This window comes from Cibotium barometz, chromosome 66 (assembly GCF_041138505.1).
Source record: "Cibotium barometz isolate CiBa-2024 chromosome 66, ASM4113850v1, whole genome shotgun sequence".
In the NCBI taxonomy this organism is placed as follows: domain Eukaryota; kingdom Viridiplantae; phylum Streptophyta; class Polypodiopsida; order Cyatheales; family Cibotiaceae; genus Cibotium; species Cibotium barometz.
The window spans coordinates 6,786,469-6,800,444 of record NC_141111.1 but is presented as its reverse complement, the minus strand read 5'-3'; the positions used below and the strand labels follow the sequence as shown (position 1 = coordinate 6,800,444).

At 45.2% G+C, this 13,976-nt stretch overlaps 1 protein-coding gene across 1 annotated transcript in view; it reads left to right on the top strand.

Moving 5' to 3' along the window:
* Positions 1–12,287, top strand: part of AMY2 (alpha-amylase-like 2) — a 48,070-nt gene extending 35,783 nt beyond the window's left edge. Inside the window, exons 8-11 of the mRNA XM_086797581.1 lie at positions 11,159–11,284; positions 11,373–11,408; positions 11,511–11,609; positions 11,757–12,287. Of these exons, the coding sequence (XP_086653707.1) occupies positions 11,159–11,284; positions 11,373–11,408; positions 11,511–11,609; positions 11,757–11,957 (462 nt within the window). The 3' untranslated portion in view covers positions 11,958–12,287. The remainder of the gene's footprint in view (positions 1–11,158; positions 11,285–11,372; positions 11,409–11,510; positions 11,610–11,756) is intronic.
* Positions 12,288–13,976: the final 1,689 nt, after the last annotated feature.

Below are 13,976 nucleotides of genomic sequence, written 5' to 3'. Positions count from 1 at the left end.
ACGAAGTGAGATTAGCAAGGAGAAAATCCTTTCACGGCTCTCTCCCTGAAGGAGGTTGCGGACTTTGTAGGGCCCTACTTTGCACCATCGAATCAATGATCGGGGGAGGACTGCAAGCCCTGTTTGTGGGGGGGGGGGGGGGGGGGGGGGGGGGGGGGGGGGGGGGCGGCTGTATGATGACTTTCCATGCAACCTTGCGTGGGCAGCCCTGCCATGGCCTCCTGCCCAAAGAAAGTTCTTGATAAGTGGCAAGACTTGGTCTATGTAAGAACACAAGGAGGCCCACACTGTCACCTCCTAGAAAGTGACGATGTTATTTAGGATGCTCCTATTCTAAACGAAACCTGTTTGTGTACCATGGCTGAAGTCTGGTAGTATGCCTGGAGGCGTATGTTGAGGGCTTTGGCGAGGATTTTGTAGGCAGTGCCCAGGAGTGTGATGAGTCTTCACTGGCACACCTCCAATTGTTCCTTCCCCCGCCCTCTTTGGGGATGAGATGGATCAAGCCCTCTGATAGCCGTTCAGCCATGTCTCCAGATGCCATGATCTCATCGAAGGTGATTCGAAAGCCAGCCTTTATGAGATCCCAATGCCATAGGAAGATTCGAAAGGCCATCCTCGCTTGGACACTTTCCACGGGGAAGTGCTTATTGACCTCCCCCTGCTCGTCAGTGGAGAAAGGAGAATCTAAGAGGAGTGTTCATGGCCGTCGGCTTGACCGCCCTAGTGGTGCTGCCATATCCGTTGGTGCATTGGGGAGAGTTAGGGTCTTTGGTGAGGACCGAACTGTAGAAGACCAAGTCGATGCCCCGAACCTGAGGTGGTCCAACTCCAACATCCCGTCAGGTTCCATGAGGCTGCGCACACCGTCCTGCTGATGGTGGGGTCTTGTGGTCGAAAAGAAGTCACATGTGGCTCTGTCCTGTGTGTGGGTCCAGAAGGAGGCTGTAGTGTGATATCTGTACTTCAAATTTCTTGTCCTTGAGGGCACCAAGCGACGTGCGGGCAGCCGCCATCTGTGCACCAAGCCAAGGACTATATGGGGTCTCTCCTCAAGACATTGAAGAGAGGCAAGGGTGCAGCGAAGACCTTACTCTTGCTCTTGGAAATCCTGTAGTCTGTCCTGGGTGGCCATCATGACAGGAGATGAATGGATCATCTGGTTGTATCTACTCAGCCTACACATACGCCAGATTTGGGTGTCATAATCAGAGATAGGGACGAAACATGAGTTATACACAGCATTTTTTGAGACTCACTGGGAATGGATTCTTTGAGATCCTGAGGTATATGCATGTGTCACATGCTATGCACATCGTGATTGGTCATCTCAGAGTATCCTCCCACCGTGTCCTAGTAGAGACTGCAAGAGCTGAGAACATCACATGAGAGGAGCGGATATGTAGAGTATGCACCATAGAGGAGGTAGGATGAGGCCTGCTTAATGTTCAGATGCCCAACGTAATATGATATATTATGGAGGCCATTGGCATGGGTGATGCAGTATGCAGACTAGAGATGTCTCGGGATGTACATGATAGAGCTCAAACAACATAGGGATGGAGTATTGAGAGGACATGATGAGAGATTGTCACCAATTGGCCGACCATTTGGTCCATTCCTAACTTTTGCGTCTTGTTCACTTGAGGCCAGGCCGGTGTCTCATGTGAAGAGGCCAGTATTTTGCTGACATGGACGGGAGCCAGGACTGGTGCCACCCGTGTGTTAGCAGGATGGTGTCGTATGGACGGGAGCCAGATCAGTGCCACCCGTGTATGACCTGGACTGTGTTCGATCCATGGGACTGTCACGCCATGGAAGAGCCAGTATTCGTGCCGTGTTTTACCTATGGGACTGTCACACCTAGGGAAACTCGTGCCTGGAACTGTGTCTTACCTATGGGACTGTCACTCCATAAGGAAGACCAGGTTTTTATGTAATAAATGTCGTGCCAGTTTTGTGCCGACAAATATTTTGTACATGTTCCATGAACGGGAGATATGTCCATGTTACTTTTGCACATGCACACATATTTTGCATGCTTGAAACTGTTTTCGCATGACATGTATTCGTGTGTTTGCCTGCCTGACGTGTTACTTACTGAGCGGGGACGCCTGCCAGTGAGTCGTGAAGTGTGCCCTGTATTCTGACAAGTTTCAGTGCATGTGAACAGGTGGTAAGTATATCGCACATGTTTGTTTTAATGTTTTAAATACTAACCCTTTGATTTATAAGGTTAGGGGTCCACACTTATTTAAAAGTGGGCACCCCCTTTGGGCACCCACTTTGGGGCCAAGGTGGGGAGCCTCACTTTTAAGTGAGTGTGGGGGTGGGCATGGTCACCAACCCCCACTAGTCCCCTTCATGCATGCGTGGGAAAACTTTAGTGAAACCTTCACTTAAATTTTATTAAAGAAATCCCTCTCTCTCAAGTGTGGATGCATCGTTTTTCTATTTGGCGCATGATCATCAACCTGGAGTCACCTTCGTTGGCTTCCTGGCGGCTGGAGTTCACCTTGTTGCTGCTTCAGGATACTACAGCTACACAAGAGGCGGCTGCCCCTCCATAGGCTGGCTGCAACTGCCCCTCTACAGGCGACTCTTCCCATCTCTTCTGCTGGCGTTGAATTACCTACAGGCTGCGCTGCCCTCTGTGCGCTGGAGTTACCTACAGGCTGCGCTGCCCTCTGTGCGCTGGAGTTACCTACCGGCTGCGCTGCCCTCTACTGTGCACTGGTGTAATCTGCAGGCTGCAAACTGCTCTTTTTTCCCTCTCCAACGGGCGGCTGACTACCCTGCACAGCAGTTGCCACCTTTTGAGGGCTACACCTCTAATCCTACAGCCAGCCGGCTCTTTGCAACCAGGCGCTTCCTAGTGGCTGTTTCTCTCATACTCTCAGGCGGCTGAATCTTCATCAGTGGTACTTGTCTTGGTGGGTCTTTACGAGGCTACTCTTTCTTCAACAAGGGTGGTTTCATCCTCAGCAAACCACAAGTATTGGTTTCCTATCAACCAACTACAAGTAAGTGATTTTTCAGATTTGAGTAAAGCATTTAATGTTTAAAATCTGGTAAAAGATTCGTCCCGCTCGGCCTACACCCATTCGGTGCCGGGTTGTCCAAGCTATATGGGCGAACCTCGGTCCAAAGGTGCTGAGATCGGGAGAGCCAGGCGTTAGTACGAGAGCGCCTGTCTGTGCGTGGTCTCGGAACACCAGTGTGGTGCTCTCCGCGGAGTCCAGTGAAAGCACAGGACCGTAGTGATTGGACCACACTAGTGGTCGTTCTGCTCCGAGTTTTTCTACATCGAGATTCGAGCTATTTGTTTAGTACTGTTTTCATATGTACATGGACATGATCTGGTTCTCAGAACCCGTGGAGCATTGTATTCTTTAAATACTCCCAATAAATATATCATATATTGAGGGGGGGGTCGGCCCGTTCCGGCCCCAGTGCTGGTGTCCATCTTTCCATTTCTGTTCATTTAATTTTCAAGTTGTTTTAAGTTGTCCATTTCATATTTGTGGTTTTAAAGTTGTGCTATTAAACGTGTAGGTGTCCAATTGAGTCTTTCCCACTTGACGGGATCGGTTTCATTGGTATCAGAGCACGGTTGTTTCCCTCTTCCTAGTGGGGAAACGAACCTGTGTATTGGACATCCCGCTTTTAGCAAACTTTGAACACAATGGACAGCCAAGGCAACCCTTTGGAAGTGCCAAATTCGAGGGGTCCCTCTAGTGCTTCTCGTGGGTCTGATGCCCTGCGAGGTAGACACAAGCCTCTTGAAAGGGTTCTGGATAGTGAATCCAAAGGTCAACTGTCTCCAGGAAAGACAGTTATGCTTGAACAAGACCCTGATGCTATGAGGGCTGAAATGGAACATATGAGAAAACTTTTGCAGGCTCAAGAGCAAGAATTGAAGTTTTTGCATGAAGATCCTCATCTGCAAAGTGCTATTGAAGCCAGGAAGGCAGATGCTATGGTTGATGTAACCTTTGAATCTATGGCTCGTGAAGTGGGCAAGAAACCAAGGGAGTTGGCACTTGCCTATCTCCTTCGCAAAGGTGATATCAAAGAGGGGGATGACGGGGAGCTGATTTTCAGAAATCCACCTCGTTTAAAGCATGGAGATCCCGCATCCCAGAGGCTGAAATCTTATATGCAAAAGGAAGAGGTGACTGTCACCTCTCGTCATGCATCCTCTCCCCAAGGCACTAAGCCCGACAGATTTATGTATGCCAGTGCTCATGGAGGGCACGAAAGTCACATGCATGCAAGATATGTATCTCATGGTGACAAGTCTGCTTCCAGAAAAATTTTGCCTTCTGAGTTGTCTCATGGAGAGACTATGCCATATGCAGGTAAGTCACATGTATCTGAGCTTCGAGTTCGTGGAGCACATGCCACCGTGCCCCATGAAGCTTCTTTGACGGCCCATGGAGCCCATGCAGATAGGGCTACCCCGTTGGATAAGGGGAAAAGAAAAAGAGAGGACCATGAGCCTCATGCCAGGAAGCTCAAGGAGTTCAAAGCAGGTGATAAATCTGTAAAATTTGATGTCTTTCATGGTGAACACGATGCTTCTAAGGTGTTAGCGTTTGTGGCACAGTTCGACATTGCTTTTAGCGATGAAGACTTTACAGAAAAGTCGAAGGTGCGCCATGCTAGCATGTTTCTGAAAGGCACTGCTGCCCATTGGTGGATCACCGAAAAGATCACCAAGGATCCCATCTCTACTTGGAAGGAATTCAAAGATAGGTTTTATGCTCAGTTCCTGCTACCCAATGCAGAGCAAACTCTCACTCAAAAGTGGGACAGGCTGGAACAAAAAGATAATGAGAGTGTGCAACAGTATGTGAACAAATTTTGGAAAGTGTTGCTAGAAGTGACTCCCTTCATGCTAATCTCTGAGGAGGAAAGAAAGAGGAAGTTTCGTTCTGGATTGCAACCTGCTTATAGATCGGGTATTGAATTGCACCCAAAACATACGTTGCAACAACTCACAGCTTCTGCCCTTGCTACTGAGCAATTGGTGCTCAAGATCAAGCAAGATCAAGGAGGTTCCAAGGCAAAGGACAAGGCTGCCCCAAATCAGCAAAAGGGTGGACAGCCACCTAAAAAGAGCTTTCGGGAGCCTTACAAGGGTGGTAAAGCTGAAAATAAAGAACAGGGCCCAAGAAAGAACAAATTTGGATTAACCCCGGAGCAAAGAGAGCAATATGCTAAGGATGGAAAATGCTTTTCTTGTGGTAGCAAAGACCACATGTTTCGGCAATGCCCAGATCGCAAACCAAAGCACGAGGACAAGCATACCAAAGCAAATGTTCATGCAGTTCCTGATGTGCAAGGTAATACAGGTCATGATGCTAAAGAGAGAATGGTTTGCAAGGCATGGGGGCAAGTTAAGGATCAGCCCGCACTCTTCATGTTTGATGACTGTGCAACTGACAATTTCATCTCTATGCAAATGGCAGCTGCATTGGGTATTGAGGTTGAAAACATGGGACCTCAGATTGAAGCTGAAGCTGCATTTATTGGCAAAGAGGTGCAGGTTACCCCTTTGATTGGAAAGTTGCGTATTCATATACAGGGCTACCTTGACAATGAGCATTTCTTAGTTGCTCCTCTGAATGGATGTGATGTATTGTTGGGCAAGCCATGGCATCATAGGCTTGAGCCCCGCAAAGACTATAAGTCTAATATGATTTCTTTTATGCATAAAGGCCGCATGCACTTTATTGATGCTGGCAAAGAAGGGGATTCCATCCCACTTGTATCACACATCCAAATTAATAAAGCAATGAAAAAGAGTCTTTCAGCGTACTTGGTTTTTGTGCGTGATAGTCTTGTGCCAAATCATCAAAATGTGGATGCTATGTCTAATGATAGGCTGAATTTTCTCAATGCATTCAAAGACTGCTTTGCTGACTCGTTGCCAGGTGAATTACCTCCCCAAAGGCCCGAAGATCATTGCATAGATCTTGTGCCAGGTAGTTCTCCACCTAACAAACCCGCATACCGAGTGAGTGCTGCACAACAAGAAGAAATTATGAAGCAGGTAAACGAGCTTTTAGAGAAAGGTTTGGTTCAGCCCAGTTCCTCACCTTACTGCTCTCCTGTGCTTCTAGTTCAAAAGAAGGACGGATCATTCCGTATGTGTGTAGACTATAGAGCTTTGAACAAGCTTACCATCAAGAACAGATTTCCTATTCCACGTATTGATGATATCTTGGATAAGCTTGATGGCTCAGCTTGCTTTAGCAGACTTGATTTGAAGAGTGGTTATCACCAGATCCGAGTGGTGCCGCAAGATGTCCATAAGACTGCATTCAGGACAGCCTTCGGATTATATGAATTCTTGGTAATGCCTTTTGGTCTCACCAATGCTCCTGCTACTTTTAATCGAATGATGGATAGGATATTCTGATCCCATCGCAACTTTACAGGAGTCTTCTTTGATGATATCTTGGTTTTCTCCAAGAATGAGCAGGAACACAGAACTCATTTGGTCACAGTGTTCGAAGAGTTGCGGAAGCATAAACTTTTCGTCAATGCCAAGAAAAGTGAGTTTTTCCTTTCAGAGATTCATTATCTGGGACATATTGTATCCAAGAATGGAGTTACAATGGATCCTGCAAAGATAGAGACTATTCGGAATTGGCCCGAATTGCAAAACGTACATCAAGTACGTAGTTTTCTGGGATTATGTTCGTACTACAGGCGTTTCATAAGGCATTTTGCTATGATTGCCACTCCTCTACATGATCTCACGAAGAAGAAAACTGTGTTCAAATGGACTTCAAAGGAACAGGATGCTTTCTTGCAGCTCAAGCATGCGATCATATGTGGTCCAGTATTGATTGTTCCTGACTTGCACAAGTCATTCGTGGTTGAATGTGATGCTTGTGGTGATTGCATAGGAGCTGTCCTAAATCAAGAAGGACATGCAGTTGCATACGAGAGCCGTCGTTTGCATGATGCTGAGCTTCATATGGATATCTATGAGAAAGAGCTCTTGGCTGTAATTCACGCCTTAAAGATTTGGAAACACTACCTTCTTGGGGCTGAATTTGTAGTCAAGACAGATCATCAAAGCTTGAGATACTTTCTATCTCAAACCAAGCTTTCAGAGAAACAGATGAGAATGGCAAATTTTCTTTCTATGTTTCATTTTCAGATTGTGCATACTCCAGGAAAGAAAAATGTAGTGGCCGATGCACTATCTAGGAGGCCTTATATTGCTGCAGTCTCAGTGGCCTCTCATGGAGATCTATCTGCTATGAGAGATTTGTATCATTTGGATGCTGATTTTTGCCATGTATGGACTGATTTGATGGCTGGTCATTCACATGCCTCTTATGTTATCAATGAGGGTTATCTCATGAAGGATAATTGCCTATGTGTGGTGAAGGATTTCCGTCCAAAGGTTATGGACGAATGTCATGCTCCACCTTATGCTGGTCATAGAGGTATAATGCCTACTACTCGCATGATTCAGAGGTATTTCTTTTGGCCAAGCATGCGTAAAGACATTGAGGCTTATGTGCGTGCATGTATTACTTGCCAAAAGGTGAAATTTGACAGGCAAAAGCCTCCAGGTTTGCTTCAGCCATTGCCTATTCCCTCGCAACCTTGGGAAAGTATCACGATGGATTTTATTATGGATTTGCCTAGATCCCAGCATGGGAATGATGCTATTTGGACTATTGTGGACAGGTTTAGCAAGCAAGCTCATTTCTTGCCCGTCAAGAAAACCATCAAAGCTGATCATATGGTAAAGCTTTTTCTTGCTAATATTTTTAAGCATCATGGTATGCCTAAATCCATTGTTGGGGATAGAGATCCCAGGACTACAAGCCTATTTTGGAGGGCTTTGTTTGATAATATGGGTACTAAGCTTGAGTTTTCATCAGCTTATCATCCCCAAACGGATGGCCAAAGTGAAGCTGCAAATTCAGCTGTGTTGGATTTGTTGAAGTGTTATGTGGCAGATCAAAAGAGTGCATGGGAGAAGTATCTTCCACTTGTTGAGTTTGCCTACAACAATACAATCCATGCTTCCACAGGAAAGGCTCCGTTTGAGATTATTTATGGCAGAGTGGTCTTGCCACCCATCCTTCGTACCAAGGATGAGATTTTTGCAGCTGATGAATATGTTCGTGACTTGGATGTTGCCTTTGGTCAGGTGCGGACAGCCATTGCAAGATCTCAGGATAAGCATAAAAAGGCTGCTGACAAGCATAGAAGGGACATGGAAGTCAAAGAAGGTGATTGGGTATTGCTGAAATTTGAGAAGGCTAGGCGGGGGGATGTCACCAATTGGCCGACCATTTGGTCCATTCCTAACTTTTGCGTCTTGTTCACTTGAGGCCAGGCCGGTGTCTCATGTGAAGAGGCTAGTATTTTGCTGACATGGACGGGAGCCAAGACTGGTGCCACCCGTGTGTTAGCAGGATGGTGTCGTATGGACGGGAGCCAGATCAGTGCCACCCGTGTATGACCTGGACTGTGTTCGATCCATGGGACTGTCACGCCATGGAAGAGCCAGTATTCGTGCCGTGTTTTACCTATGGGACTGTCACACCTAGGGAAACTCGTGCCTGGAACTGTGTCTTACCTATGGGACTGTCACTCCATAGGAAGACCAGGTTTTTATGTAATAAATGTCGTGCCAGTTTTGTGCCGACAAATATTTTGTACATGTTCCATGAACGGGAGATATGTCCATGTTACTTTTGCACATGCACACATATTTTGCATGCTTGAAACTGTTTTCGCATGACATGTATTCGTGTGTTTGCCTGCCTGACGTGTTACTTACTGAGCGGGGACGCCTGCCAGTGAGTCGTGAAGTGTGCCCTGTATTCTGACAAGTTTCAGTGCATGTGAACAGGTGGTAAGTATATCGCACATGTTTGTTTTAATGTTTTAAATACTAACCCTTTGATTTATAAGGTTAGGGGTCCACACTTATTTAAAAGTGGGCACCCCCTTTGGGCACCCACTTTGGGGCCAAGGTGGGGAGCCTCACTTTTAAGTGAGTGTGGGGGTGGGCATGGTCACCAACCCCCACTAGTCCCCTTCATGCATGCGTGGGAAAACTTTAGTGAAACCTTCACTTAAATTTTATTAAAGAAATCCCTCTCTCTCAAGTGTGGATGCATCGTTTTTCTATTTGGCGCATGATCATCAACCTGGAGTCACCTTCGTTGGCTTCCTGGCGGCTGGAGTTCACCTTGTTGCTGCTTCAGGATACTACAGCTACACAAGAGGCGGCTGCCCCTCCATAGGCTGGCTGCAACTGCCCCTCTACAGGCGACTCTTCCCATCTCTTCTGCTGGCGTTGAATTACCTACAGGCTGCGCTGCCCTCTGTGCGCTGGAGTTACCTACAGGCTGCGCTGCCCTCTGTGCGCTGGAGTTACCTACCGGCTGCGCTGCCCTCTACTGTGCGCTGGTGTAATCTGCAGGCTGCAAACTGCTCTTTTTTCCCTCTCCAACGGGCGGCTGACTACCCTGCACAGCAGTTGCCACCTTTTGAGGGCTACACCTCTAATCCTACAGCCAGCCGGCTCTTTGCAACCAGGCGCTTCCTAGTGGCTGTTTCTCTCATACTCTCAGGCGGCTGAATCTTCATCAGTGGTACTTGTCTTGGTGGGTCTTTACGAGGCTACTCTTTCTTCAACAAGGGTGGTTTCATCCTCAGCAAACCACAAGTATTGGTTTCCTATCAACCAACTACAAGTAAGTGATTTTTCAGATTTGAGTAAAGCATTTAATGTTTAAAATCTGGTAAAAGATTCGTCCCGCTCGGCCTACACCCGTTCGGTGCCGGGTTGTCCAAGCTATATGGGCGAACCTCGGTCCAAAGGTGCTGAGATCGGGAGAGCCAGGCGTTAGTACGAGAGCGTCTGTCTGTGCGTGGTCTCGGAACACCAGTGTGGTGCTCTCCGCGGAGTCCAGTGAAAGCACAGGACCGTAGTGATTGGACCACACTAGTGGTCGTTCTGCTCCGAGTTTTTCTACATCGAGATTCGAGCTATTTGTTTAGTACTGTTTTCATATGTACATGGACATGATCTGGTTCTCAGAACCCGTGGAGCATTGTATTCTTTAAATACTCCCAATAAATATATCATATATTGAGGGGGGGGTCGGCCCGTTCCGGCCCCAGTGCTGGTGTCCATCTTTCCATTTCTGTTCATTTAATTTTCAAGTTGTTTTAAGTTGTCCATTTCATATTTGTGGTTTTAAAGTTGTGCTATTAAACGTGTAGGTGTCCAATTGAGTCTTTCCCACTTGACGGGATCGGTTTCAGAGATAAGGCTAGCCCATAGAAAAGACGTTGCCCAGAGTTCCATCATTGATTTCTTCACGGCATGAGCAGCCACATTATTCACTCGCCGACACCGCTGCATCGACATCAGCTCATACCAGCCATACATAGGGGCCATATTCATGTATTAGAGGTGTCCTAAGTGGGCATGCCTACACCATCCTATGTGTGAGGCGCCCCTGACCCAGATCACTGAGGATCTCCGCCACAGAAACAAATCCATGATATACTCCGACGGCATGACATCTCCTCACCATAGCCTCATTTGCCATCAGGAGGCTTATAGAGTCATGTTTCAGTTTTCAGATTTCACGTTCTTTTTTTAGTTTTTCCATGGCACTGTATACCCATGGTATCATTTACTATTCATAGTTTGAGAGGCCCTTCGGGTTTTTTGTAGACGTTAAATCTCACTCTCTCACTCTCTCTCTCTCTCTCTCTCTCTCTCTCGCGTGCACATTCCATTCAGAAAGTGTCCCTGTGCCTTAAAAAGAAAAATGTGAATCAGTTGTTCCATTTACTAGCTTAGGAACACTTTGTTTGGCATGGCTTATTTTTGATAATTTATTTTTCTTTGCTATGTTGCTTTGAAAGTTGACACTTTGTTTGGCATGGCTTGTTTTTGATAATTTATTTTTCTTTGCTATGTTGCTTTGAAAGTTGAAACTTGGTAGGTCTTTTCTTGTTGCTTCTTTATATAATAAGCTGTGTTTGATTGTAAGGCTGGTGACTGCTACTTTTAAGAAAAATTAATTATGACTTTCCCAAGAATTGTATTCCTCATGTAGGCTTTAGGATAACTATTGCTACTGCCTAAAATCAGGAATCCATGAAGAGGGGAGAATTGTGGCGGTTGCGGGACTCTCATGGAAAGCCATCTGGTGTGGTCGGTATGTGGCCATCTCGGGCAGTGACTTTCATTGATAATCATGACACAGGATCCACTCAGGTGACTTCAACTTTCGTCCACAAGGAATTGAAAAAGTAATGAAGCTCAAATCATGCAATTACTTATTTTTGAAGCTCAATCTATGCAGGCACACTGGCCTTTTCCATCTGAGCACATCCTGAAGGTATGTGTCAAAAATCTACTGTCCTTTTTACTGCATGGATGGTTTAAATTCAAAAGTTTGATGATTCATACAATATAGTGCCTAATGAGGTATGTTTGTTAGGGCTACGCCTACATTTTGACACATCCTGGCTTACCCACTGTCTTCTATGACCATTTCTATGAGTGGGGAGATGCCATTCGGGAAGCCATTCGCTCACTTGTAAGTAGTTCGAGGCAATCTCATTTTGGTTACATGAAAACTTGCAAGACCATCTAAATCCTTGTTATGGTATTCTTGAAGCTTCTTTTGTGCACATATAGTTATGCTATTGGTAATTGCCATTGATTCTTGTTATGATTTGTGCAGATGGGAATAAGGAAGAGCCAAGATTTGCATAGCAGGTCATCTATAAGGATTCTTGAGGCAAACAATGCATTATATGCTGCAATTGTTGACGAGAAGGTTTGCATGAAGCTTGGTCCTGGTGATTGGCATCCACGAGGGGATAAATGGGAACTGGCCACAAGTGGGAATGAGTATGCTGTTTGGCAATTAAGGATAAAATAGTAGTGAATTCTGATGAGCTCTTTTGGATCTCCTTAATGCTTCTCTTTATGATGGAACCTCCTAATATATGGAAATTGTAATGTATGAGCTTCGTTCTTGTGAGTGAGGGGTTGGCCAAAATTTGTACTCGGGGGCTAGTAGGTAACCACATAAAAACTCCAAGATGATGCCATACCCTTATTCACATGGCATATCTTTGGATCAGAGATCGGAAAGTATGGTTGGTGCTTTTGTGTGATACCATAGAGATACCTATTCTGAATCTTGTATCTCACACGAGATTAGTGAGGATATACACATCTTTATGTAGACTTTTTGAGTTGTTTTGAAACATGTCTTGCTGCAGTTATTCCTTTTCAATGAACGTAAAATCAAGGGGATGCTTGGAGATTCCTCTACTGAGGATATTGCTGTTTGATGTGGTCTGGGTATCAATCTGACTCTTCATGATTCCTCTACGTTGTCATGAATAGGTGTCTCCATCTATCATGTTAAGACGATCTAAGAACTACCTTATTGTTACTATCCATCCTGTGAGTGAGCCCAAAGGTCCCTATGGAGAGTATCCCTATGGTGATGTAACTCCAAAAGGTGGAGCCCTAAACATCTTTGGTCTAGATCGGGCAAGTCAACCAAAACCCTCAAAAGCAACAATGGAACTGCCATTGTGTCTCACATTATAGGGGATAGCTGAGTAGATAGTGTTCTTATGTCTTTCTATTGTGTGGTACATACACTACATAATCGTTCTTCCCTAGTTAGTTTTTCTATCTCGGTCAGTTGATATAAAGCTACTGAAGTCACCAGTCGCTATGCACATGGGATGTGGTGTGCCAATTGAGATACTTGGGTTTCTCAATGAATTGACAGTTTCAAACCTTGAGTAAGTGCGCCTTGTAGAAGGGGGAAGCTTTGTAGGCAGCTATGCGGGGAGTAGTTAGGTTATACTAGTGTGTGGCTGAATGAGATTTGTGCAAAATGTTTTGCTTAATCTCATGCTTGTTGATGTTTAGAAGGGGGCATCCAAGTTGTAATGAGAAGAGGGGATGCTCCACTAGTAGATTCAAGGACTTCAATGCTCGTTATGGAAGGCGGTCTATACTTAAGAATGTATAGATCATGTATGTAGGTAACCGGTTGGAAGAGATCCTCTAGCATCAATGGAGAGAGATGTAGAGATATATAATTAAGAATGTATAGATCATGTATGTAGGTAACCGGTTGGAAGAGAGCCTCTAGCATCAATGGTCTAGGGAGTGGCGGTGCTCTAATCAAGTGTTGTAACAGTAACAGCTACAAGTTGTGGCTACATCAAGTACCTTAGCAACATGCGAGCCATGATACCAACAAGCATACCCAAAAGACACAAACCACTCCATAGCATGTGAATAGTTTTGTTTAATGTGCATGTACGTTGAGCAAACAAGAAGTTTGTGTTCCTCACTTCATCCTTGGTGAGTCGTTTTTTATTCTTACATGTGAGTCTATAGCTTAAGGGCATCTTTAGCTTTACAAGTACCACCAATTCATACCAATGTGGCTACAAATCATGTACATCAAAATGTGCAAAACTATCCAAGGGGTATGTACAGGTTACGTGATGTATTTATATCACCATCAATCTTGGTCTACCATAACCACCTCCACCTAAGCTAACACCGGTCAAATCATGCTTTGATCAAGTAGAAAGTTCAAGAATGACTATTGTGAGGAGCCATTGGCTATACCGTTCAATAATGCTTTGATTAAGTAGAAAGTTCAATAATGATTACTGTGAGGAGCCATTGGATATACCATTCAAATTATGCTTTGATCAAGTAGAAGAAAGTTGAATAATGACTACTATGAGGAGCCATAGGATATATCGATCAAATCATGCTTTGGTAAGTAGAAGAAAGTTGAATAAAGACTACTATGAGGAGGAGCTATGCTAGTACCAATGTTTCAAACCATTGTCCAGCGACGAGAAAAGGATGAGATATTAATTCAATGGTTAGGAGGGCTCCATTGCAAAGTTTC